This window comes from Platalea leucorodia (assembly GCF_965183815.1).
Source record: "Platalea leucorodia genome assembly, chromosome: 21".
NCBI classification, from domain to species: domain Eukaryota; kingdom Metazoa; phylum Chordata; class Aves; order Pelecaniformes; family Threskiornithidae; genus Platalea; species Platalea leucorodia.
This window is the reverse complement of record NC_138843.1, coordinates 5,433,025-5,458,914: the sequence shown is the minus strand read 5'-3', so window position 1 is coordinate 5,458,914 and position 25,890 is coordinate 5,433,025. Positions and strand designations below refer to the sequence as shown.

At 50.7% G+C, this 25,890-nt stretch overlaps 1 protein-coding gene across 1 annotated transcript; it reads right to left on the bottom strand.

Annotated features, from left to right (window-relative positions):
- Window positions 1-845: 845 nt before the first annotated feature.
- BTBD2 (BTB domain containing 2) lies at window positions 846-25,689 on the bottom strand (the record flags this gene model as incomplete). The annotated part of the gene is made up of 9 exons (XM_082331311.1): window positions 846-3,683; window positions 4,269-4,415; window positions 5,891-5,978; window positions 7,672-7,864; window positions 10,737-10,934; window positions 11,723-11,828; window positions 15,631-15,787; window positions 19,081-19,200; window positions 25,067-25,689. The coding sequence occupies 9 exons, from the start codon at window positions 25,687-25,689 to the stop codon at window positions 3,522-3,524; spliced, it is 1,794 nt and encodes a 597-aa protein (XP_082187437.1). The 3' UTR covers window positions 846-3,521.
- Between the last annotated feature and the right edge of the window lie 201 nt (window positions 25,690-25,890).

The window sequence follows — 25,890 nt, the reverse complement described above, 5'->3', positions numbered from 1 at the left end:
TCTGCGCTTGACTGCTTGGCCCTGAGGGTGGGGACATAAAAAAAAAAAAAAACGTCCCCTTGTTTCTTTCTCACGTGAAGCAGCAGGAGGAGAGGCTGCGGGGTCGGGAGCCGCGGTGGGGCCGATGGCTGCGGGCGGCCCAGGGCTCCCGCCGGATGGGCCGGGAACTCCGGTAAAAAGCGGGGACGGCAGCGGCGCAGGAGGGCAGCTCCCAGCCGGAGCCCAGGGCTCGGACGGGGGGGTCCGGCCTGAAGGACCACAGCCCTGAGCGGGTGGGGGAGCCCTCGGCCTCGCTGCCGAGGAGGAGGAAGGACGGGATGGGCCTCGTGCTCGAGCCATGGCCACGGCACCTCACACCCCTCGTCCCGGCTCCACCGCCCACTGCTGCCGGCCCCTCCGCGCCGGATCTGCCCCGCGGAGAGGGCAGGGGAAGAGCCCTTCATACCCCCTCAGAGACCCGGACTGACCCCTGCAAGGGCCAGGGCCGCTTTTAGGGCGTTTAATGTCCAAAACCTTCAATCGAGGTTAAAGAAATTCAGGCATAAAAGGACGGGGTAAAGGTACCCCACCGACGGAGGGGATACCGCCCGCTCCGTGCCCTCCCGCTCTCCTCCCGCCGAGAACCAGCGGTTCTGTAATAACCGCGCTCCCCAGAGGCCTGGGGCTCCCCGAGCCGCGACTCGCGGCCTCTCGGGGCTCCCGGCCGCGCACCGCGGAGCGGAGGCCGAGCGCCTCGCACCCTCAGCTGGGGGAGAAGGGCCAGGAGCCAGCGGGGCCCCGCTCCGCCTTCCCCCGACACGGCGGCGGCTGTCGGCTCTCTTCAAATGATGAAGAAACTTCTGTAAAGACAACCTGAATGTCTTTATTGATTTCCTATTTACAAATCACAAAGCTGGCCAAAAGCAGAGTGTGAACACTGAACGAGAGCATCGGATACATTCATCAATACAGCACGGGAGTCGAGACAGCCCCAGCTCCGCTCGGAAGGTGACGTGGTACAACAGAACGTCTCAGACTTTTGGAAACAGGCATGTCCAACAATGGGTTACATTCATCTATCTACAAAAGCCAGAATTGCGTCAAACTGCGTAAAAGCCGTCAGAACAGAAGTTGCTCGGGTGTAGCTCGGCTGGACTCCTCTCCCTCCCCGCCAGGAGCGGCTCCCAGAGCGAGCGGGCGGGCGACGGCGGGCGGGGGCTTTGGGAAGAGAATCCACGCAAGGAAAGGGCCGTAAGAGCAGAGGCTGCCGGGCAGCGCCAGCGAGGAGGCGCCCCGCTGGGCCGAGCGAGGCCTCCAGCCCGGCTCTTCCGCAGCCACGGGCGCAGCTTTGCTTCTGTCAAATTCCAATTATTCCGCTGTCGCCGCCTGCCTCCAGGAGCGCCTGGAGGCGCGGGGCCCCGGGGAGGCGCAGGCCCCGACGCGGGGCTCGGGCGCCCGTAGCGGGGTTCCCACAGCCCGTGTACGGCCCGCGGGGCCGCCGGCCTGGCGGGGGCTGCTCATCCATCTCACGACACTTTGCATTGCACAGTCAGGTTCAATAACTAAGTCATGGACCCATCTTTTTTTTTTTTCTTTTTTTTTTCCTCCTTTTTTTTAGTACTGGCCATATTAAAAACATCCTACCTTGAAGCAGGCTTACAATGTACACATCTTACAACGTCTTCCTAGAGAACGTAACACACTATCGACATCTCTAATAGCTACGGGTTAGGAGGTGCAGGGCGTTCCTGGCCGTGTTACTGCTGCGTGGCTGACGAGGAGGCGCCCGGCCAGAGCCGAGGGGAGGGCGCAAGAGGAGGAGATGTCACTTCCCCGCTGAGCGAGGGGGCACCGAGCCGTCCGCACCAGCCCAGGACGCCCAGGTTTTAACTTCTGGCAGCTAAACACGGCGGCGACGGCTGCCCCGGGGGTTACGACGGCTTCGTGCGCCTGGAAGCAGAGGGGGAGGTTTGCAAAGGGGAACCTCAGCTGCGAGGCGGCAGCAGCCCTGCCAGCGGGTCCCGCGCAGGCTCGGGGAGGCGCTGGCCCCGCTGCCCGGGGGTCCTGCCCTTGCGGCCTCCTCTGCAGAGGGCGGGGAGGAAGTCACCTCGTAGTCTTCACCAGCGAGCGTAGGGTGGTCAGGCCGCTGCAAGTAGGAGCCGTCCGCCTCCTCCCCGGCGGGACGGCGCCTTCCCTGCTCAGCTGAAGTCGTACCTGCGTACGGGGAAAAGCGACCGGCCCTCAACAGCTAAGAAGGGGGCGTCTTCAAGATCACGGAGCTCAACGGCCCGAAGCCAGGTGATCTCTGCAAATACGACGTCTTCCTCCTGCGCCTGTCCCAACAGGCCGACTGCGCCTACACAGGCGAACAGAAAATCTTTGTTTTCCTCAACTGTTCCATAAATCCTCATCCCTCTGCTGCGTTACTAGGCAACAGGCAGTTGCACATCAAGCCTCTTCCTATTTCGCATCAGGGCGGCAGGCTCTGAAGCGGCCCAGGAGTGGGTTAGCGATGCGCAGAAACGAAGAGAAATGCATTGAAACGTGCGTGGAAACAGCCGGGATGCGCAGGAACGGGGGCCAGGTGAGGCAAGTTCCCTCGCTTGCTTCAACTGACAGACCCCGGCGCTGTCTGCAAAGGATTTGCTTAGCACAGGAATGACGAACAGGGGTACGCTGCTGCTGAAGGCTGCACGGGGGTTACCGGAGGATCACCCATCGCTTGAAGCGCGCTACGGAGTTTGAAAGAAGCACCACCAGGCCCCGGCGCGGCAGCCTGCACGCAGGGGAGGAATGAGCCTGCCCGGCCAGAGCCGCTGCCCCTTCTCGAGTCCGCAGGGCCACGGGCCGTCCGCAGGGGAGGGCAGTTCACCGTCGCCAACTGCCCAAGGTAAAGGATTGTCACAAATTAGTGAGAATCGCATGAAAACGCCGCAGTCTCTCCAGAGGCGCTCTAGTTTTGAGGTCTCCCTCAAGACCGTGTAGTGCTGAAACAGCAGAGCCTCAGGGAAAAGGCCACTTTCCGTAACTTTTTGAAGGCGGCTGCGCGTGCCGTGGCTGGCGGGAGGGAAGGCGCCAGGCACGGGCCGGCCACGAGGCGTGGCAAACCGTCTCACCTCCACTGCTGAGCTGGAGCAGAAGAGGACGGGCCACACAGCCCCCGACCGCGTCTTTTTGCAGGATTAGCTCCTCACAGCAAGTATAACCACAACCAGAGCCACTCATTTCCATGCTTCTGACTGGTGGAAAAGCATCTACATTCATTACAGTCAAAAAAATGCATGTTGTTAGATAGGATTAATCAGTAAAGTGAAAAATGACTAGCCACAGACAACCTACAAATGATACTGGTATACCAGTTAGCCTGGTACGTGATAGCAGCAGAATCACTAGCACAAGGCAAAACAGGAGCTTCGAAATGATTTTACTGAGACCTTTGGCTAGTGTGGCTCCAATTGGTGTGGTCAAACTCAGCCAGAGATTTAGTTTGGAAGGTCACGGGGAAGAGAACGGAAGAGTCCAGAGCCAGCTCCGCAGCTGCACTATGTGTAGAAGATGATCTCTGGGATTTGTCCATCCTCCACAGAAGTGCCGTTGTTATTCCCAGCTGCGTAACAGAACGTAAAGCAGGTTTTGGCTCCCGTTGTTGGCGATTCGTGGATCACTTTGCGCAGTCCTTTGGTTCCGTAGTGGGAATCTGGACCCTGTGACCGTCACAGAAGACAAGAACAGATCAAGACAGGGATGGCAGCCCCGCAGGAACCTGCCGCCCAGGCACGCTCTGGGAGGTTTGGCCTCACAGCCTGGCCCGAAGCAATGAGCTCTGGAGATCTCAGCACCTCCCTTTTCTTTCTGGTTCTTGCACCTCAGGTATTTTGAGCAAAATTCTCGTCTCTATCAGACCTTAACACTGCATTTAACCAGGTCTCAACAGTTAAATATCAACTTTTTTAAACCAGGGCAGGCAGGCTCTGGATTACACGCCCGCAGAACTGACAGCTTATCTGTGTACACCAAAAAAAAACCCAAAAATCCCATCGCTTCATCACTAATGCACGCTGCTAATTACCGTACACTTGCGAGACAAGGTAAAAACCAACTCTGAATGCTGGTGGTGAACGTGCACGTTGCACCGCCAGGCGAAGGACCACAGAGCAGGCCTTCGAGATCATACCACAGGCCTTGAAAAATGCAGAGCAAGAACCACGTTGCACTGACAGGACCACAGAAGCCTGCTTTCCCCTGTCTTTACAAGCCTCTCTTCTACCCACGCCGCCCCAGGACAGTACCTTTAGGGTAGCACACGCTGTGTAGTTGACGTTGGGTAAAATCTCAACAGGTTCCTTGAACATGACCCGGAAAGTGTTTGATGATCCGTCACAGCTGAACCCCGTGTCGTTCTGCCCCAGGACCGTGTTACTGTCCGTGTGGATGATCTGTAAGACACGTGTTAACTTTTAATCTGCACAGTTAGCTGAACGCTGCCCTGCTCCAGCGCAGGTCTGCGTCCCCTGGACTGGATCTGAGGGACCCAACAGTTTGACCAGCCCCTCGGCGACTGCACCATCCCATTACTTATAGAACCATCATGGAATCACAGAACGCTTTGGGATGGAAGGGACCTTTCAAGCCCATCCCGTCCATCCCCCTGCCATGGGCAGGGACATCTTCAACTGGGTCAGGTTGCTCACAGCCCCATCCAGCCTGGCCTTGAAGGTTTCCAGGGATGGGGCATCTCCCACCTCTCTGGGCAACCTGGGCCAGTGCTTCACCACCCTCATCGTAAAAAATTTCTTCCTTATATGTAGCCTGAATCTCCCCTCTTTTAGTTTAAAACCATCACCCCTTGTCCTGTCGCTACAGGCCCTGCTAAAAAGTCTGTCCCCATCTTTCTTAGAAGCCCCCTTTATGCACTGCAAGGCCACAATGAGGTCTCCCCACAGCCTTCTCTTCTCCAGGCCGAACACCCCCAGATGTTGGTATGTATGTACGTTACATCCGTCTTCAGTGCTGTGATCGCAGCGAACCACTGCGGGCTCGGCTCCCAGACAGCCCAAGACAATCCCTCCTTACGCCGAGGCCCGGCAGAGGACTGCAGCCCGACGTTCGCTTGCCTTTCTCCTCCAGAGAGGAGAATCCTCTCCTCCAAACCTGCACTTGCCTTTCTCCAAGAGCTCACTGACCCGACAATTAAGGAAGAAGTGCTGACAGCCTGTGCTCGTCACACCGGCCGTGCCGGGGTAACTTTCCTGGGGACAGCTCTTCTCAAATGATCCAGACGGGGGTTACGTACACGCATCCAGGACAAGGCACACAAGATTTCCGTAAGCCACCTCACTCTTCGAACAAGATCACGATGGACTTCTGACGACTGAGTCTCCCTCAGTCCTACTCGGCATCTCAAACAGGACACGGACGACGTGAGGCCGCACATCGGCACGGCACAGGCCCAGCACTGACACAGCAATTGCTTTCTTCTCTTCCCGCGTTGAATCGTGGCTGCTCTGCTGCATTCGTACAGCTCGGAGCAAAAGACGTTCCAGGTACTACTGCAGCACCCGACTGTCGCTGCAGCGCCTGCAGGGCAGCATTGGCCTGGCCTGCTCGGCGTGGGAAAACACGCTCGGCTTCTTCTCGAGCTGCGTCACAACTCTCCGAGACGTATTGTCAAAGGCTGCGAGCGGACTTGGGGAGATACCGCAGCGACGCGCGCAACGGGAGGTTGCATAAAATCGAGCGCAATAATCCCTCTTATCCCCAGTGCCCCATCTGGCCCTCGCTACATCTGCCAGCCACCCTACCTAGAAACAAATACAGTCCCTTCTAACTTAAGATTTTGTTGCATATTCACTAAAGTGTGCGAGTTAGTCCCTACATCAGCAAATATTTTTAACGTAGTAGAGAGAATTACCTGTATATTTACTTGGTAATCCGTTGGCCCATGTATGGATCCGTATAATCCAAACCCAACTACAAATATCCTTTTGTTTACTGAGAACCTGCAGGAACAGATCAGGAAAGTCAGACCAACTTGCCACTCCTGTACTGGTTTAGTACAAGGATGATTCACAAATATCTTCTCTCACTTTCGTTTTATACCTATGATTTAATCAAACATACTCAGTTTTAAATGCAACTAATAACTGAGATCCTTTGCAGAAACCATAATTTGTAAGCTTACACCTTTCGCTGTCCTAATGGGCCGGCGATAATTTTCTTTGCTCATGTAAAATAACAAAGCTGCACAATCCCATCACCGAACTGCAGAGTCCAGGCTCCGAAAGCGCTGCGAGGTTGTGGTACAACGTCTGCGTCCAAAACCGCCAGGCAGGCAGGGGCAGGGTAGCCTGCAGAGCGCGGGATAGTGCCCACCCTCCCTTTCCAGCAAGGTAACAGCAAAGACCACTTAACGTGTCATTAGGTATTTCACTGCTGAGCACTGGAGGAGAATCACTAATGTGCTTCTGAGTATTTGCTGGCTCTAGCTGCACTCAAGATACCCAAGAGTAGAAAATAAGATTCAATGGCTCCTGAACGCAGGAATCCCTGCTGCCTAAGGCAGCGAGGGGAAGGACATTCACCCCACCGCCCCACTACAGCTCCATCTTCTCCGGTAGCAGAAAGCCTCAGCGCCTGCCAAACCGCCAACATAATTTCTTCACCTGTCCACCAACTCTTCCAGTCCTGCATGTTTCAAGAACAAACGTCTGCAACAGGCTAGAAGCCACTGCTCTGCCACCAGCACAGAACATTCGGTGTTGAAACCGCACACAAGCCTTGCTGAAGGCTGACCCTGATGCTGAACCTGAAGTCAAATACAAGCTCCAAAAGGTCTCTGGACGTTAGATCCGAGAGCAGGAGGCGTTTGGAGCTAGCAGCTCTCCCAGTTACGATCTCCTGTAAGAGGATGAATGGAGCAGGAGATCCAACCAACAGCTCTGTCAATATGCAAGAGAACCATCGACAAAAAGGCTTACAAATTTTAAAGAACTATATTAACGTGAGTCCCCCTTCCACCCAAGACAAAAGACAAATTGGGAAATAACCCAGGCTTTCTGATTACCTCCTGTCTTGCTCTAATCGCTTGGCCACACAAGGCTTGCAAACCACCATTTGCCACGCCACACCTCCACGTCTCTGTCACCATGACTGGGCTTTGCTGTTTCTCTACAAGCTTAGGTCTAAACAAACTAGATATTAGCAGAAAAGCAGGCGCAGCAAGCGTTTTATCCTAATCCCTCCCTCAAACAGGCAAGATTAAGGGGCTTCAACAAGCCACATTCACACTTACAACAGAGCGGGGAACCAAGCTGATGGAGCACTGGTTAGCTGGCATACCCGGGCGCGGGAGGAAGCCAGGAGCTGCCCGGTGACTCCAACCACTACGTGCCCGTACAGCTGCAGCGAGCCACTTGAAAAGGAGAGAAATAATCCCCCGAGAAAAGGGCTTGGAGGGCCACATTTGCTGGAAACCTTTGCCAACGCAGCAGCAAAGTGGCAGCCTGCAGCTGCACGTGCAGGTTAAGGCATCAGGCGATGCTTTTGCCCAGCAAAATGTTTTCCCTTCAGGGTTCGCACTAGGGTTTACATGGTGGAAGTCAGGGTCTAGCACCCCGCGGGTTTAGGTCTAGTGTAGGCTCAGAGCTCAGTAAACATGAATCTATCAGCAGCAGAATTAGCAGAGAAGCTGACCTTATCCTGTCACTAGTCCCACTGTACCCCCAGCGGCTCTCCACCTGCTGGAAACGGCTGATGCTGCACTCCTTCCCTCGCAGGCAGCAGCGCGGTCTGTCGATGAACTCCACCCGTGGCTTCGGGTTCACTGTGAAGTGGAGGAACAGGCTCACCACTTCCCGGTCCGTGAGGATTCCCGACTGGGCAGGCCCTGCAAAGGAGCACGAAAGCAGCGACGCCGTCAGCCGTCAGAAACCAGAAGGGATCCTTTTTTTGGGATTTACACGGAGAGGCAAACTTGACTCGCAGCTAAGGGCGGGCCAAACCCACATCACACATGGGATCTCGCTGGTGTGTCAGGAAGTTAAACCCCAGACAGGAACGCGCTGCTCGCCTTTTATTTGCACACCAGTTGCGGACTGCAGAGCCTCTGTACGGAGCACGTACATGAAACGGCGATGAAGCGCACAGCTCTGCAGAGCTGAAATGCATTTGGCTAACAAAACTGGTTTAAAAACCCAAAACATGCAGCTAATCCTTCCCCCACTCCCTCAGGAGATGATAATACTGGTAAGAGATGGGGATCTTCATACATCTACACCGGTATTTTATAACATCACTGTTCAGACATCATGAAAGCCCACGAGGGGTAGCGGGAGGGAATGGCACCTCGTTACCATCAACTTAGAAAGTATAGGAGTATTTTTCAGTCAAGACAAAGGTGTTTCAGCTCATGCCCTGCTCTGACTCCCTCCTTCCCTCGGGCATTTAATCCCTGCTTTGGGTTCGTTTGGGTTTTTTAATACCTTTATTGTAGAACCTACAAGAAAACGCTAGCAATTTTAGCAAGAGTTGAAACACGTTCTCATCTCTTCTCCAGTAACTAGATGTTTTTTCCAAAGTGATGCTAAACTCAAGCTTTGGAAGCTAGTTGGAATACTTTCAAAAGTGGAACCGGGTAAAAATTAGTCTTTTAGCACGAGAGTCAGAAGCTGCTCTGCACCTCTATTTGCAAGAAGCTTTTAACAGAGACAAGACTACTGCATACTGGAGAAACAAGTGTTAAGTGCTTTTTAATGTGGGAAGCAAACACCTAGCTACTTGTTGGTCCAAAACGAGTTGTAGTTGGTTAAATTCAGCCCGCTGTTACGCAGACATAACGCGGTCCAAGGCTGCAATAGGTAGAGATGAAAGAGCTCAAGGGAGTCGACTGTTAACAGATAAATGAGCTTATGGATACTTTGCTCAGCAAAAATTAGTCGTCATTGATCATGTCTAAACTTATCCTGTGTTGCTGCAATTCCATTCTCAAATGTTTCAAATTACTTGCTCTAAGGGAAGGGAGTGACACATTTGCCAGTTAAAACACCTTCATGCAAAACTCCATGTTCAATACCAGATTATACAATAAACTGGTGAAACCGCTGCCTGTAAAAACACTTTTTTTTTTTGCCTTTGGGAGAGGGGGGCAGAGGGGAGTGGTTTCCCTCTCCTACCTCTGCTGTGATCACCAAAGAAATCAGAGTCACTCAGAAGAAGGACAAAGCAATTCCACGGCAGCCCCCTGTTTAAGGAACAGCCGACCAGCGCAGCCTCTCGGGGCTGGGGTTTCTTTTGTTCATCTTTTAGGTTAAAGTGGATGGAGAAAACTGAGGAGCTTCTCTCAAAGCAAGACGACTAACCAAAGATCCGAGCTGAACGAGCAGCCGTGACAGACAGTATGGGAAAGGGCATTGACATTCCCTGCTCAAAGGCTTCAACCCAGATATGCCAAAATTAACACACGCCTCCCAGTGAGACAGAATGATACAAGATCAGAAGGAAGGGTTGAAAGAAACAGGATCTACAGAAAAATGCAAAGCTTGGTATACACAAACTACTCTGATGGCTGTAACGCTATCCAGGAGGAGGACGCTCTCTCCCATCAAGCCGGATCGTAAGCCTGCGATCTGCTGCGAAGCTGCTGTTTGGCACGACGCGCACCGAGGAACAGCGTCTGCCGTGCGCTCACCCGTGCCAACACAAAGGAAAGTCACCCCGTTGGGATGAACGGGTCTCTGCATCCCTCACCAAGCCGTTTCTGAAGAGATTCACATCCCTAAGACCACATCGGAGCCGTGACAGGCAAAACAGAAAGTAGGTACCAAGTTTAAAGCACAGATTTACTTCTTACTAATATCCCTCTTCATCTTGAAATATGTACATTAGCTGTCGATAAGCCGATGCCATCTCCACCTTGAGAAGTGATTTCCAAAGGAAGTGGTGTCAGCGACCCTTTTTGCTTCTTTGTACACAGAACTGCAGCCTAAACCAAGTTTCGGTTTTGAAGATGGCTCCACAGTGTCTTTTAGCATGAAAACTATTTAAGCCAGTTGCCAGTTTTCAATCCCTGGAGAACCACCAGAGTATGAAGTCAAAGACAACAGGCAATGAAAATAAAACAAAAAAATCTTTAGTCAAAACTGTTAAATGATTTAGACCCAGATTTTAATGTAAACTTGAAAAATGCTTTGAGCCACAGACTAAACAACGCCAACCCTTCGGCTCAAAGAACGTTTTCAAAGTTTTTTCTGTTATGGGGCTCTGCTCTGAAGAGCATCAGCAAGACATGGGCAACACCACCACTGGATTACAGGCAGCAGCAAATAGAAGATGGGGAGAAACACCCTCATTTCTCTTTGGGAGCAGGCTACAATCAACACCAATTATTTGCAGCTCCATTAGCTTTGTGTAGTTTTAACACTTGGAAAGGTTAGAAGGGAAAGCATGTGAACCCCTGTTTGGATCTTTGCTCTCAGCTGAATGAGAAAGCAACCATAAAACGTACTAGGAGTACGAACAGTCAGCTATGATCCAACTTGCTCCTACCTGACGGAGCACTGTAGGCTTTAAAACAAGAGTGAACGATCATGGATGAAAACAGCATTTACACAGTAGATTTTGTAGATCAGTGGGAATGAGGGATAATTGCAAATTTAAATTACTACAGGATACACAGAGAAAATCCATTTTCATGTACTTGATCCTCTGTAGTTCAGAGAAAGCAAAGACCAGGGTTGCCAGAAATGCCTTTGTTCAGTTACCTGCTGCAAACTCCTCAATAGTCATCAATGGGAAGCGGATAAGAGAAAGTGCTTTGCCCAGTACTTTCCGCTTGTTCTCTGGAATCACCTGGAGTTGCTGCCGTTGACACTCAGCCTCCGACCAGCGAACCACTGCATTAAACAAACGAACCTCCCGAATCCCCAGGGTATCCCTCTCCAGCACCGCAACCAGGGTGTCTGCAAGGCAGGACAGATAGTGACAACTTTAGGCACTAACCCAAATCACCCGATTTTACCTCGCCAGAAGTCCCCTAGGTACAGCCAAGGTAAGTCAAACAGAAGCAATTCAAAAAACAGCATCTCCCAAAAGTGCTGCCTGCAGCCTCTGAGGAAGATATATCTGCATATTCCATAAGCAAGGAACTCACTGGAGCAGCAAACAGTGCCCAATTAATTGGCGTGTTAATGGAAGTGCAGTAGAATGAATTGCAACTTACTTGATGTCAAATTTGGATGAAGCTAGCAGCATGAAAGCCAGAAGGTTACCCGTGCCTTACCTCCATAGTCCATCTCATTAGAAGGTTCAAGTCTGAATGTTAATGTTTATTAACTGTGCCCAGCAAGTTTGGAAACTGCATGCGATAATTAAAACAGCCAGTTCTTGCTTCCAAAAACGCAACACCTTTTTAACTCCAAAACCTGACAAAGACTCAGGGAAGAATGCCAACTCCACAAAAGAAGGCAAGTTACACCCACCCAAAACCTGCCAACATCAACAGAGGAAACAGGCTTTATATCATGCCCAGAAAACTCAAGTTGCACCAAAGTAAGCAGATCCCAGGATGTTTCTGCAAGCAAGCATGCTCTTTTGCAAATGCCTTGTCTCTAGCCACTTAGTGCCAGAGACTGTTCGTTCTCCAGAACAGTAAAGCCACAAAAGAGGCGTGCCAAATATTAACCTGTAATAGCTTTAGAGGCTAGGTTGTTATGAAAGCATGTCGAGGGAGGAGGGAAAAAAAGCTTACCCAGATCAATGTCTGTAAACCCCTCCGCGTTGATGGCATCCGATGTGTTCTTGTCTATGTTCTCTAGGCAAAGGCTGGCCAGCTGAGGCTCATCAAAAAGTCTTGCCTAGTAACAAAGCAGCAGTTGTTAACACAAAAGGTATTTTAAAGTTTACACTAAGTAAGGACCCCTCCTTCTCTCCCGGAGCCCATCTTCATTAGCGATACTATGCCTGACTGCACCATGAATTCACTGGGCTGCAGCAGTCTTTCACAAGCAGTTAAGCATGACAAGGCAAACACTAGAAAAATCCGCGTTTGGCATCAGTTCTGGTTTGGCTGTGCAAGTCTTCAGGCACGTCTTTGTTTTAACATCACGTCAGTTAACATGGCTACGGTGCTTTCTAGCGCCATACTGACCGTGTCAGCTAAGCATAGGTAATTTTTACTACATAATTTTTATATTTAGAAGAAAGCTTTGCCCAGTGACTCCAGGCCTGCTTGCTCTAGGAATACGTAGAGACAGCTTATTCTGTAAGAACACAGTCACACTGATCTCATGTATTAGCAAAAACGCCTTAGCAGGCACACTGCTTGCATCCCAGTGCAAAACCCTGCGGGGTACGCAGCCTGCTTAGTGCATTTGCATGTTTTGCACAGAAACAGCTACTCTAATCTAGTTACCTTAAAGAACTCCCCCCACATAGGTTACTATCCCAGACAAAGCCTGCGCACAGCTTAGAGAGTTGCTCAGAATCTCTCTGCCCAACTTACGTGTGGTCTTGTAGCAATTCCACTACCGCTTCAGATCCCCCTGGACCGCCCAGACACGTTACCAGCCCCGTGCCTAGCATAAGCAGAAATGGGGTGGGAACACACCAAAGTCACTCAGACAACCTCCTATTTCCAATGCTTTGGTTTTGCTATTTAGGAAGGAACTGCCTTAACGTCACACCTAACATTAGTGCAAGAGTACACTGGGACTTGAACTCGCTGCCACAGGTAAGGTTTAAAACTTGTGTTTTGGGCTGGGAATTCAGTCGCTCACGGAGGCTAGCGCTGTCGAGCATCTTCTGCTTCACCCTTGCTCAGGGGCTGCAGAGCTCAGCAAGGCCACCCTTCGATGCGGAGACCTCAAGTGCAGAGAGCTGAAACAACGCTCCATTTTCTCAGGGACCGGGGAAGCTTCAGCAGTCGTCACCTGCTCCTGGGGCTGGAGGACTGCCAGCGCCTTGCGCTCTTGGCATCCCAGAGCTGTGACTGACTCAGACTTTACTCCTGTAGTGGCTGTCTTTTGACACGTGAAGGACTTACGTTACACTCGCAGAGTTCTCCCCCACAGCAGCTTTAGGCAAGCTATTATTTCCTTCTTGAAAGTGACATTTGCATGTACGTCTGGCATGAAAGAGGATCACGGTTCACTATGAGGCACGATCAATTAGGAGAGCTATTTGCCACTGATATTTCTGCCCGAGATCAGCAGTTGCTCAAAACGCTGTCCACGACACAGTTGCTGGACCAGCAGGATTCAGCAGTGATACACGCAAAGGCGGTTTGGGGCTCTACGATCTCAGGTCCACAGTCTTAAGCCTGTTGGGAAACGCTTTGTACAAGATGCATCTCAGGTCTGTAACTGACTGTACAACTGGTCAATTCGTTGCAGTAAAAGCAGAAAACGGATTTTCACACTGAAGGACCAGAACCGAGAACATTTTGAGAACAGATCCATTAATCGAGGGGCCTTGTGCAGCCAGTCACTGAGATACAGATACGTTTCTCGAAGAACACCAGCCTCAAACATTTTAGACTTGATATACTGCGATAGTGAACATAAACTAGTTACAAATCGCCACTGATAATTAACCATAATGGATAAGCCACAAACAAAAGGAATCAGGAAAGCCTGTCTCCATCTGGCACTTCAGCTGCCCCAGTACAGCTGACAGAGTGTCAGACAGTCTCTTGTTTTTGATATCTGAAAAACTAGGACACCTTCCTCTTTTGCCAGAGAAGGACCTTGGTGACTTGTAAAGAAGCCACCACAAACCTAAACGTTACCTTGCCAAAGCTGCGAAGTCAGGTTGCAGAGACTTAGCATGCCGCAAAAATCCCTGCATAAAGAGCACCACCAAAAAGCCGACACCTCTAATCCTCGTGAGGTGACGGCTAGCGTAAGACGCCTCTTCAAAACTGCAGCCTACGGGAAAGATCTCTTCTCGGCTCCTGGATAACAGCTCCTGGTCTTTCAGATGGCAGGCTGCTGAACCCAAAGAACGGGAGAGCTGCAGCCAAAGAGTTACAATTGTCCTACCACGCATCAGATGGGAGCGCAGACTTGGCTACCATCACGCAAGCAAGAATGTTTAAGTCCTGAATCTTGCCGAGGGAGGTGCAGCGTGGTTCCCCCCATGTCTCAGGCTGCCTCGCCCATTTACGGCATGTGGAAAAGGGCCAAGTTAAAAAGAGGATGTGTAAAGAGGGACATGGTATTTTGCAGCAATAGCTGAATCCTAGCAGTGAAGAGCATCTACAACAGCAGTGTAACAGGGAACTAGTTTGAGAACTTGATCCAAATATTTAAACTCAAATAAAATCCCAGCCTAGTCGCAGCAAAGAAGCAAAGAGCTCAGCAGCGACTGCTTCAGGCCAACACCGCTTTAGGGCAACACTACAATTTCTGCAAAAACTGCTGGTGTAGACACTGCCACCGATGTGGTAACTACAGTCAGAGCCTGGAAGACGCCTGTACTCCTGACAAGGAGGAAAAAAGCCAGCAGACAGATATGCCGGGCAAGACAGGACAACCCCTCAGAGCCAGACCACCTTAGTGCGCTGGTTCCCACGTCACAGCAGCTGCAAAAACTCCTCTGCAAGGTTTGTTTAACATCAGAAATCACGGCAGCTTTCCTGAGCTGGCTGATCAGAAACATTCCTCCAGAGCTGGTCAAAAGTATGCCCGTTCCCTAAAGGAAAGGAACTCACACATGCGATGCCTATTTGTTTCTTGCTCCTACACCACCCAGAACAGGGTGTCCCTGGCAAGGCTACAGACGCTGCAACGCACAGGTGACAGCACCGTGGAAGTCACCGATATGTCCTCAGCTGTCAGCAGAGAGGGCGGCGGGGACCAGAAAGAAAAGATGGGGCTAGGAAATGGGAAGGATAGTGATGCTAATTGCATCAACCTGCATGCAAAGGCTGATCTTCTCCAAAATAAGTAAAGTTGTAGACACCGTCTTGTAGTTTGCTGCTTAGAAGAGCCCAATGGAAGCTGGAGGAGTTCAAGCCTCACAGATTGGATCAGACAGAGGGGCACAAGGACGTGCAACCGGCCTCAAGAGTCAAGAAACACAGCTGCACCGAAACTCCAGGTTTGCGTGCCTTCAGTACAGCGGGAAGGTGAGCTGGAGCTGGCTGAGGAAGAGATCACTTTGTTCCTCTCCTAGGAAAATAAATCGAAGCACTCATGAAAAAGTTGCATTTTCTGTCTTTCACCCCCATTTTAGGGAAACTATTGCAAAAAAGCCCTTCAAAGAACATCTGACCAGCTAGATGCAGCAAGCTTTGCAGAGCGAAAGCTTATTACACCAGTCCTGAAGCTGAACAAGCGAAAATCCTCTCATTTCACTTTTCTTCTTGGCAGATGAAATCTTTCCACCCTGTTAATTTCTTCCCCAGCTCACACTCTGGAAGGAACCGCCTGCCACACCGAAACAGAAAGCAGATCTGAAATGGCAGTAACATTTGCGTATTTTATTGTTCTTTGTAAGAACCTGCTCATCAGCGCTAGACTCCTGTAAGGAAGAACTCAAAATGACACAGAACTGCTCTATTTTGGATGATCAACTCCGTAACACTCAGAAAACTTCTGTTTTCCTATTGTGATGGACCTTGCTCAAGGGACTTAATGCAAACGATTGCAAACTCACCTGTGTTAACAGCATGAATGCATTGTCTGCTCGGAGGTTTTTTTTAAGAAACTCCACACAATGAGCTTCAAGGGCTGGAACTGCATATTTTTTAGCTGTGTAAAGCGTTGTCATAACAGTCTCTGGTCCGATCTGAACTTCGTCTGAATAAAGAAATCTGAAAACATGCAAACAAACATTGCTCTGGTGAAGCCAAAAAGATAACAGGGTAAAAATCCTTGCAATTCATAAAAAACGTTTGTGCTGCTGCCCACCATCCCGGCCCCATTTCCTATACTTGAGAGATAGAAGGGTTTTCACATCCTTTCCACTGACTATGGTTTACCAAAGAGGTCTTTTTGTTGTTGTTTTGTTTTTTAAACCCACACTCTTGACAGTGTAACTTTTCATGAATGAAATAGCTGGGATATCTGCGGAAGCACCTCGAACTGCATCCCACAACCAGTGAGCTGTTTAGCCTGCCACTGACACTGGGCCAGAACAGCCTCTGGCCAAGCGTACCCCTTAAAATTAACATTTTTGGCTGTTCAACTAGACTAAACAAGGACAAAAATTCAATCCTGCCTGCCTACTTCAGAAGAGAAGCTCCATTTTATATACTAATTCAAAAGCGATCAGAAGCAAACATATACACCCACTGCAGGTGAGGGGTTTTATCCATACCCTGCCTTCCCCTCATCTCTTGACTTTATATACTGAATTGTTTCATTTCATTAGACAAGTGCCAAAGTACAGCACGCAATATAACTTCAGCATAAAGCAAGAGTTAATTGCAATGAAGAACAAGGACCGCCACGCCGCTAGCAAAGCATCAGCCTTTGCTGGGAGGCCACAACAAGGAAGTACATTCATACGGCATGGAAAAACAAAGGTCTTCGTAGGAAGCCTGACCGAGCCTCCTCGTACCCAAGCGTGCCGATTAGAGACGACAGGAACTGACAGGCTGAGCTCAGTCAAACCAGTTGCACGCTTGATGTTACTCCTAATCCCATGCAGAGTTTTTGTTTACTGTTTGTCCTTTAACCAGTTGAGCATTTGCCAATCAGGATCTGAAAGGCACGAAGCACTGAGGCGTTAATATTAAGTGCGTTAACTGTGCTTGGCATTCCTATTCCACGGGATATTTCGGATACTCCAGCCATTTCTTCTCCCGCGTTTCTCCAAAGGGGGCACAGCAACGTGTCGTGCGGCCGCTATTCCTGGAGGCTTCAGGCAGCAGCAGAGCTCCTGCTCCTCTAGCTCGAGAGGGCCAGGGTGCGATGCAGGGAAGCGTAAAGGGGGGGATTCAGAGGAAGGGAAGCGCTCTCACTGCTGCTGAAAGCAGGCTTTTGTGCTGCTCTAGAGCATCTGTTAATAACAGCATCAAGCCACAGGCTCCTGAATGTATTTTGCACACATCCCTTCGCCAGTCCTATTTTCACTAAGTAATCCTTTTTAGTACAAGATTAAAAGAACGCAGTTGCTCTAAAAACAACTAGTTCTATTTACTGCAATTACTATGTTAGCATTTATTTTTACGATAGTCCAAACAGTGTGCGCTAAGAGGGACAACAAGAGAGACTCAAACTGTGAAAAAGTGTAGCATCAATTTAAAAGAAGATTTAGATTATAACCCCAGACAATCAAAAATGTTCTTTGGACTACTATGAAAATAATACTAATACTACTCATAAAGGATCTTTTATGCCATTACAGCAGACCTATTAAAGGCCACTAGCCCACAAACACAATCTAGTGTCCAGAAGGGACCTTTGGAACATTCAGGATGGGCACCTTGTCCCTTGATAAGCTCCTGATCCTACAGCCTTAGGTCATGGCTTGGACCAAGTCCAGAGACAGATGTAAGGATCAGCTGCCACCTCAGAACAGCGCTTGGAGGGGCTGGTTTTACTCCAGGAAGGCTCATACCACGTACCTGGTAAGGTTCCTACTGGAACGCAGCACCCAAACTTCCTTTGGCACGTTAAAGCTCTGAGCATTTTAAAAGCAAAGTTCGATTCTAGATGTAAGCATCTAAGATATCACTGGACCATGTGCACAGCTACTGTAGCATAACCGCAAGCTTTAGAGGCACTGTGATAATCCACACACAATTTCTCTTATACAAAATATAAACATTTCTGTTGAAATCCACCTAAACTCATCACTTTCATCTTTTCAGATGAGGGTTCTCTTCCAAGATCATATTGTTTATACAAGTGCTGAAATCTCAGCACTGGCAGGGAAACAACATGAGTTTGCCTCTAATTCACTCGATATTTTAGCCTCGCTCAGTTTTAAAGACAGATACTAACTCTGCACTCCAGAGGGCTCTACCTGGCTGACAGAGTCTTACGCCAATTAGAGGGATTCCCCACGCGCTGGTGTCTGGTTTAAAATGAGCCAAAGGGAGGGGGCTAGGGGCTCCCTATTATTTCTGGCCTTTCGCTCTAGCAAAGATCAATTTTAAAATCTTCTAAGATAGCACAGTCATGACCAAAGCAGTTTTTGAAGGTAAAGCAAAAAGTGTGCCAAAGCTATATATAGTCACTGTTCCCAATAGGAAGCAAGCGGGGAACATGTCAAGAGCCCAGGACTGGAAACCCCTGGAAGTAGGTTACAGAAATCCTATAGAAACGGGACAATGACTTCTCAGCATACATTCAGGATTGCTGCTGGATGTTATACGGCACCAGCCGAGCTTAAAGAAATCGGTGAATAGGATGTTACGGCCCCTTCCTCCTCCTTCCCTCAGCATGCAGACTTGCAACGCATTCTGTAAATGTAAATTCAAAACCAGCTCTCCAAAAGAGGAATAAAACACACGCAGGGGCAGATACCACACAGAATGGCTGATGCTGGTTTCACACCCTTGCTTACCTGTTATAACTTGCCCGTTTGCCCATAACCTAAATGAGCTCCAAGTATTTGTAACTTCCAGAGCTTTAAGAGGATTACTTTTCCCCACTTCTCTCAAATAGCATTTGGATCAAATCAAACCCATTCATGAACAAGAATTTATGAGACAATGTCTGAACAGTGAGTATCAGCTTAACTACAAGGGCCAGCACGTGCATTTATTCCAGTTGCTGACCAGAACACCTCCCTGTTGCTGCATTTGCGTGGTGCAACTATACATAACTACGTATTTACAAAATTATCACCTATCCAGTCTAGTTTTGCGCATACGGCAGATCAGCAGCAGCAGGGCGTATTCATTAACTATTGCTAAACCAAAACATGAAGCGAGTCAGGTATTTTTGTGTAGCAGCTACACTAGACTTTCACCCAGGAAAAGAGGGATTTAACACCAGCACTTAAAACACCCTTGAACAAATCAACAAAGAGGCATTTTATTTAGAAACTTAATGATCTCCACTCTACAAAATAGTTCACTGCTTTCATTTAAAATATCCTTCTCTATAATAAATCTGTTCATTCCACTTATACCATACGTTAGAAGCAGCTTACTTCAGCAGAGCTAGGAAGGCAGCAGGCTCCACATCAGGCAGCTCAATCTCTGTAGAAGTTGTGGCCATTCCACCATTAAACATCGCATCGAAGACTGCGCTGCCCACAGCCAGCACAAACCTAACATTAAAAAACAAACAAGCAAAAAAAAAACCCCTTATGTTAAATCATATTTACTTTCCAAAAAAATCCCAGGCTAGTTGCTATTCCCCAAGGCCACCCCCAGGGAAAGAAAATTGTTCCTAGCGTCAAAGCAAAAATGTTTTGCAACAGAAGGGAGCGTCAGGCTTTCTGTTCGTTTACTGCAAAAACACCAAAGCTGCAAGCCACTTCATTCTGAGCCCTGTCCCGGGATACAACATAGTAATGGTTCCCCCAAGACAACATTTTGTGCATCGTGGAACAGAACACATGTGGCTGCTTTGCAAAGCCCTCGTAGGAGCCTACAGACCATACACGAGGTTGAGGAGCTAGGAAAGAACGAAGTTAAGGAACCAAAGTTCTTCCAGGGAACAGAGCCCAAGTCTTGGTGCAGTTCCGCACGGTCACGTACTGAAAATACTTAGGGAAAACTTGTCACTATGCGCTACCATCCTCCTCCCTTCTCCCCAGACGCCAGGAAGACATCCTTGGTGACAGCAGAGCAAGCTCTCCAAACACGCAGGTTGCACCGGCAGCACCTCCCGCAGCACCCGGCACAGGAGCTGCCTTCCCCGGGCACGCTGCTGTCCCCTTCCATGCAAAACCTGCTTCAGGCTTAGCCTAGAAGGTAGAAAAAACCTCATTCGAAGCAAACTAGCACCGTTAGGTGCACACAAACCCTTTTCGCACTGCTGAGTTTACGCGGTAGTTAACGGCGAGAGGCATATTAGCGGCCCTAACGAAACAGGAAGCAAGAATTCCCACAAACCAGGTTTAAGACCAAAAATAATATTCCAGTACTCCCATGTAAACAAGATGATTTCCCTCGCTGATAAACACCAACTCCTATTTTAGGAGGAGGCACAGACCTGGGCTGCTGAGAGGCCTGTATACAGGAGCTGCTGTACCTGCCTTACGCCTTAGAAAAGCCATTTTGAGAACGTTCATTGTTTGAAAACGCAGAGATGAGTTTTTCCCAGGAAAGCAATCTCGCTCCTGGGTGTCTGCAATCAAGCAGCTCCTTGAAGTTAAATACAGCACAGGCCACGAAGGTCACCGCTCAGCAGCGTGGGGAAGCAGGAGACCAGGCTGCAGAAGCAATTACTGCAACCAACTTCTCCAACCAACTGTGAAAAGGAAGAAACTGGAAATGCAGGGGCTCTCGCTGCAGCAGAGTTTGAGGCACGCTTCAACAGAGAAAAGCATCAAGAACTGCAGGCAGAAAACCACACAGGACAGAAGGCACGAGGCAGAAACCCTCGGTACTTGGGCCCCAAGGAAAGCCCATCACTAAAGGGGAATTTCAGGTAGATTTTGCTGCAGTAGGAAATGTCACAGAAGCCTTTTTTCTTTTAAACAGAATTTTTCATTTTCTCGCTTTTCACTCCCCTCCCATCCAGAGGAGGCCTTCCACGGACACAATAGAGCGAAGCACCGTGGACGTGCCAGGCTTTTTTGCCGTGAGGGACTGCGTGGCTGACAAGCCGGGTTGTATTGTTTCTGATCGGTTAAGAGAGCGAGGGACAAACCACAGCGGTTAAAAAAAAAAAAAAAAAAAAAAAAAAGAAGTACACACATGCATATTTTTATCAAACAATTCTGAAGAAAAACGTCAAGAACAAATAAAAAACCTTGTTCACAATACTAGAATTGCCAGATGAACAAAAATCCTTGCTCCTACAAAAGCAGTGATGGTGGCAAGACAATCGCAGGCATTATTTGCTACTAAAAATTAACATAAATTAATTACACTCTAAAATCTTCATTCTCACAGCCAGCACAGTGTACATCCTCAATGAGCAGGCAGCCTTCAGAAGCAGTTTGAAAAGGGCAAAAAACAACTCTCAAATTTTTGCTTCCATTTCACCCAGGGATAAGTCAGTCTGATTTTTTTAAACTGCTGAGCCCTAAAGGGATCCCAGTAGGTGCCAGAGAGATACGCAAGACTCTGAATTTTAAGTTCCCTTAAAACATTAAGGGAACACAATTAATATAAGAAAATCCCTCTCTCTTCATGGTGTCTCTTGCTAAAACAAACACTTAAAGCTATTCTAAAGACACCCCAGGAAAAGCAGGGATGCGCACCATTTCCGCTACGCAGTCCAACAGCCTTCCCCAACTGCTCAGGTCTGCAGAAGGAAGAGATGGGGGTTGTTTCAGATGGGAGAAGCACAACTACGAAGCCAAACTGGCAGAGTAACAGGGCTTTCTTTTGTTTTCCCCTCCTATTTTCCGCAGCGCTGTAGCGACCAGTGCACAGCCTCTCTCCGAACCCCACGGAGCGCTGCCCGATGCGAACGCGCGACTCTCAAAAGGGAAACGCAGGTACCCTAAGCTCAGCGCAGTGACCCGCCTTTGTCAGAGGAAGAATTCAAACAGAGGCTTATTTTTAAACAACGGCATGGTGGCCAACAGAAAGTGGGCTACTGAAAGGATGCAGACGATCAGAAGCAGAGCAAAAGAACTAAGAAAGCAACACTTGATTTCTTGTCATTCCCTCTGCATGTGTAAGAATCAAAGAAAACTGACTTCCAGCAGTAAGAGTCACAGGAACTTCCATGAGGTTAATAATTTCATTTGTCTTCCTGAGGACCTAAAGTTGACTCCGAAGGCTTTTGAAGGCCTGCAAGAAAATGTCTTTCATTCCGCTACTTACAGCTTCCTACCCACCAATTTTCACTGCTCCCTTGCTCACCTTGGCAGCTCCACCTGTCACCTACTTTAGTTTGTATACCCAACACTCCTGCTCCCTTTCTAGGCACTACGGTAGTACCAATAATAAAATAAACCACTCGAGAACCATGACTATCCCACCGCTGCATACCACCTCCCTCCTCCATCTGCTCCACTGCAGAGAAATCTTAAAATATCTATTCCGGAAGAGCTGGCACAGGAACAGAGCAACGTGTGATGTGCTGGAGCTCGGCGAAACCGTAGGTGACAAGAAGCTAATGAATGACAATCGTTTGCTGGCTGCATCCTTCCAGCGCAAGGACTGAAGACACCAGGTGAAACGAGCAGGAGGCAGGTTCCAAAACGCCCAGGAGAAGCCCTTCACACGCGACCCCAGGAGCTGAGCAGTGGGACACCTCGGCACGTGGCACCGCGGCTACTGCAAATTAATCCACACCCAAGAAGAGAGAGGGTGAGCTCAGAAGAGAGACACCTGGAAACAGCAGCCAAAAACCTACTCAGACTGTCCCCAAGCTTCAGATCTCCCAGGCTGGAGTACACACAGGGGTGCGTCGCCACACGCTTGCCCTGTTCCCTTCTGGGCCATGTTTTCTGGCCAATTAACAAGCTTAATTATCACACCCATGCAGCTCCTGGCTGATGAGGTTTAGATGTTTCATCTCATACATGTTGTGCTCGATGAAGCAGAACTGGAAAAAGACAAAAAACCCTTCCCTCTTACTGCTGGGCCTAATCAACGTGTTGACCTTGGCCATGTTCGCATCGTGAAGTTTCGAGACAGCCTGCTCGGTCTGGCATTTGTTAGCCTTGACATCAAAAAAAACTTAAGGCTGTTCCATCTTCTTCATGGCTGAATCAGCAGCAAGAGGGAACGAGCTCAGGGTGCAGAAATCGACCTTGCTCCAGGGTACGCAAGCAACTTCCACAAGGTCTGGAGCCTCCTAAAGGTGGAAAACATCTGATCTTCTCAGGGCTGCAGATGCTTCACAGGACAGACGCTTGGACAGATGAACCTTCAGTCGAACCCAGCACAGCCACTTATGCCATTTATCTACAAACATGGCTTTCACACGCAAAACGAACGTTTGCTCTTAGTTGCTACGTGAGGTATCTATTGTCCGCTTCTACGGCTCGATCGCACGTTTGTGCTAAGCGGTTTGTTGCCAAAGCAGGCAATTTCTAACACACCATGCAGCCGTATCAAAGATGACAAGTAAGATATTGCAGACCACTCCTCAAGGCACCACAAGCTGCCGTCCAAGAACCCTATTTAGGATACGCTCCTACTGCAGCCACGCTTTATGCCTGGTCCGGTCTGAAAATTAACACAATAAAACCAGACTGTAGAAATACTTACCTGTTAACTGCGCACTATTTCAGACACCTAGCATCAAAGTACGAACATCTGCCCTTGGTCGCTGAAGCAATACAGTGCCTCGCAAATTAAACTCATGGTTGCTTTGCGACTCAATTCCAGCGCAAAATATCTTCTGCTGTCAGGCTGCTGTGGGAGAACTGCGCACAGAAGGGGTCTGGGCGGTTTTATTTTAAGCTCTCTGTTTCTGAAATAACCACGGTACTTCATGAATCATCAGGATACCCCAACTGTAATATCATACAGGCAAGTTTTACTAAAATCTATATAATCCTTAAGTGGGATGTCACGGCATGACACACTCTATTCTATCTTTACCACCCAGAGCACCAGATGGATTTCAGAGCAATTAAGCAGCATTTCACTTTGGGGCTATTTTTTTTTTTTTTTTAAAAAGCTTCATTTATTTTCCATTTATTTCTGGGCTGAACATTGCCCCTCCCCACCTAGCAAGCCCAGTTCTCGGGACAGGAACAAGCTCACTCAAATACTAATTAAGCTTCAAATTATAAAAGAACAGAACTGACACCCTAAGTGGGCAAACCAGCCTAGAACAAGCGTGTTTCATTGAAAAAGGGAAATCTGAAGGGGAAACTTCCAGGAGCACAAGCACGTATGAGAAAAGCGATAGTTCAAAATAGTTTGGAGCCAGGCTCCCTTTGCCAAGCACCACTTCCAAGTACCCCAATAAGCCTTCCCCCACCCCAATTAAAGCAGGTCCGGTCTTCGAGCAGCCCAGGAGCACCTCCCGGAGCGGTGGGTTGCGAGTGGCACACATCGATTCACCAGAGCCGCCCCAAGAAGCAGCCCAATGTCAATCATGGGCCACATCGGGTTTGCATTTTCCAGGTGGAGGCAGTTCCCAGCTTCTCAGCGAGCGAGCAGCTCAGAGCTGCGAACTCTTAAATGGCAGCTCGGCCTTAAACGTTAACCTCGACGGGTTACCTCCTGCCCAGATGTCATTCTCAAAACAGCTCTTCCAGAATCGTGGGGTTTCTTTTATAGTGGTAGATTACCCCCCCAAAAGAAAAGATTCAATAAAGGTTATTTTAAAAAGAAAATGTTGTGGCAGAAATTTGGTTTCTCAAATGCTCTCTCTTTCCTTTCCATCCCCAAAGCTCTCACCGATCCCTAAATCTATCAGCAGAAATCAGGCAGTCTTGGAGACTATTCCCCCTCTCCTCCACTACCCGCAAAACCAGGGATTGCTTATCAGCGAGATCCAGGGATTTGGGGCTTTTCCCTGCTACGCTTGCCTACCCTCCCGGGAAAACAGGCTCAGCTGAAAGCTGGACCCCATCACCTGGGCTGTAAGAAGAAACACGACATCGATCCGAGGGCTGGGAGCGATTTGAGGTGACAAGGGCCCGAGGGGCAGAGCTGCCTCCCAAGATGTCAGAGCCCAAACCCGGGGGTCCCGCGCTCCGGACCCCGGAGCTCCATCGCGCCGGGGCGTCCGAGGCCGGAGCGGAGCTGGGCCTCGCCGAGGCCGGCGCGTCCCCCCGAGCACGGCGGGTAAAACGCGGGGTGAAGCTACCCGACCCCCTTTCTCCTTCCATGAGGGAGGCACAGCAGCCCAGACCCCGCACCCCCCCAGGGGGACCCCGGACACCCCACGGCAAACCCCGCACCCAGCCCACGGCCTGCCCCGCGGCCCGGGACCCCCGGCAGGGCCTACGGGCCACCCTCCACGGCCCGGCCAGGCCACCCCGGGGCCCGGGGCCCCCCCCCGCGGCCCACCTCGGACGCCCGGGTCGCCCCCGCGGCGGGGCCCACCTGTGCGCCGGGATGCGCTGGGAGCCGCGGCCCTTCCCCACCAGGAAGTGCACGTCGCTGAGCACCTCGTTGTTGAAGAGGAAAGCGAAACGCTCCTGCACCGTCGGCTTCGTCGCCTGCCAGTTATAGACCGGCTCCCGCTGCAGCGCCCCGCCGGGGCCGCCCGCCCCCCCGGCGGCCCCCGCCGCCGCCCCCGCAGCCGCCGCCGCCGCCGGGCCCCCCGCGCCGCCGCCGCTCGCCGCCGGGTTGGCAGCGCCGCACTGGTTGTAGGTGAGGCCGGGAGGCGACGGGGGGGCGCCGTTGGTGCAGGCGGCGGCGGCGGCGGCGCCGTTGCCCGGCGGCGGCGGCGGCGGCTGCGGGCAGGAGGAGGAGAGGCCCCCGGGGCCCCCGCCGCTCCCACCGGCCGCCATCTTGTGCGGCGGAGGCGCAGGAGCGGGCGGCGCGGGGCGGCGCTGCAGCAGCACCAGCACCAGGAGCGGCGGGCGGGACACGGCGGCGGCGGGCGGGAGGGGGGCGGCGATGGCGGCGGCAGGGCGGGCGGCGGCGGCGCCGCGGCGGGTGCTGGTGCTGGTGGTGCTGGTGGTGCTGGTGCTGATGCAGAGAGCCGGGCAGCAGCGGCGCATGGGGCACGGCGCGGCGCCGCCGCCGGCCGGGCCAAGGGGGGAGCGGCGGCGGCGGCGGCGGGGCGGGGAGAGGGCGTGGGGCGGGCGGGGCCGGGCAGGCCCGGGGTGCGGGGCGATCCCTGAGGGGCAGTTTGGGGGATGAGGGGGCGATCCCTGAGGGGGCGATCCGTGAGGGGGCGATCCCTGAGGAGGATGAGGGGC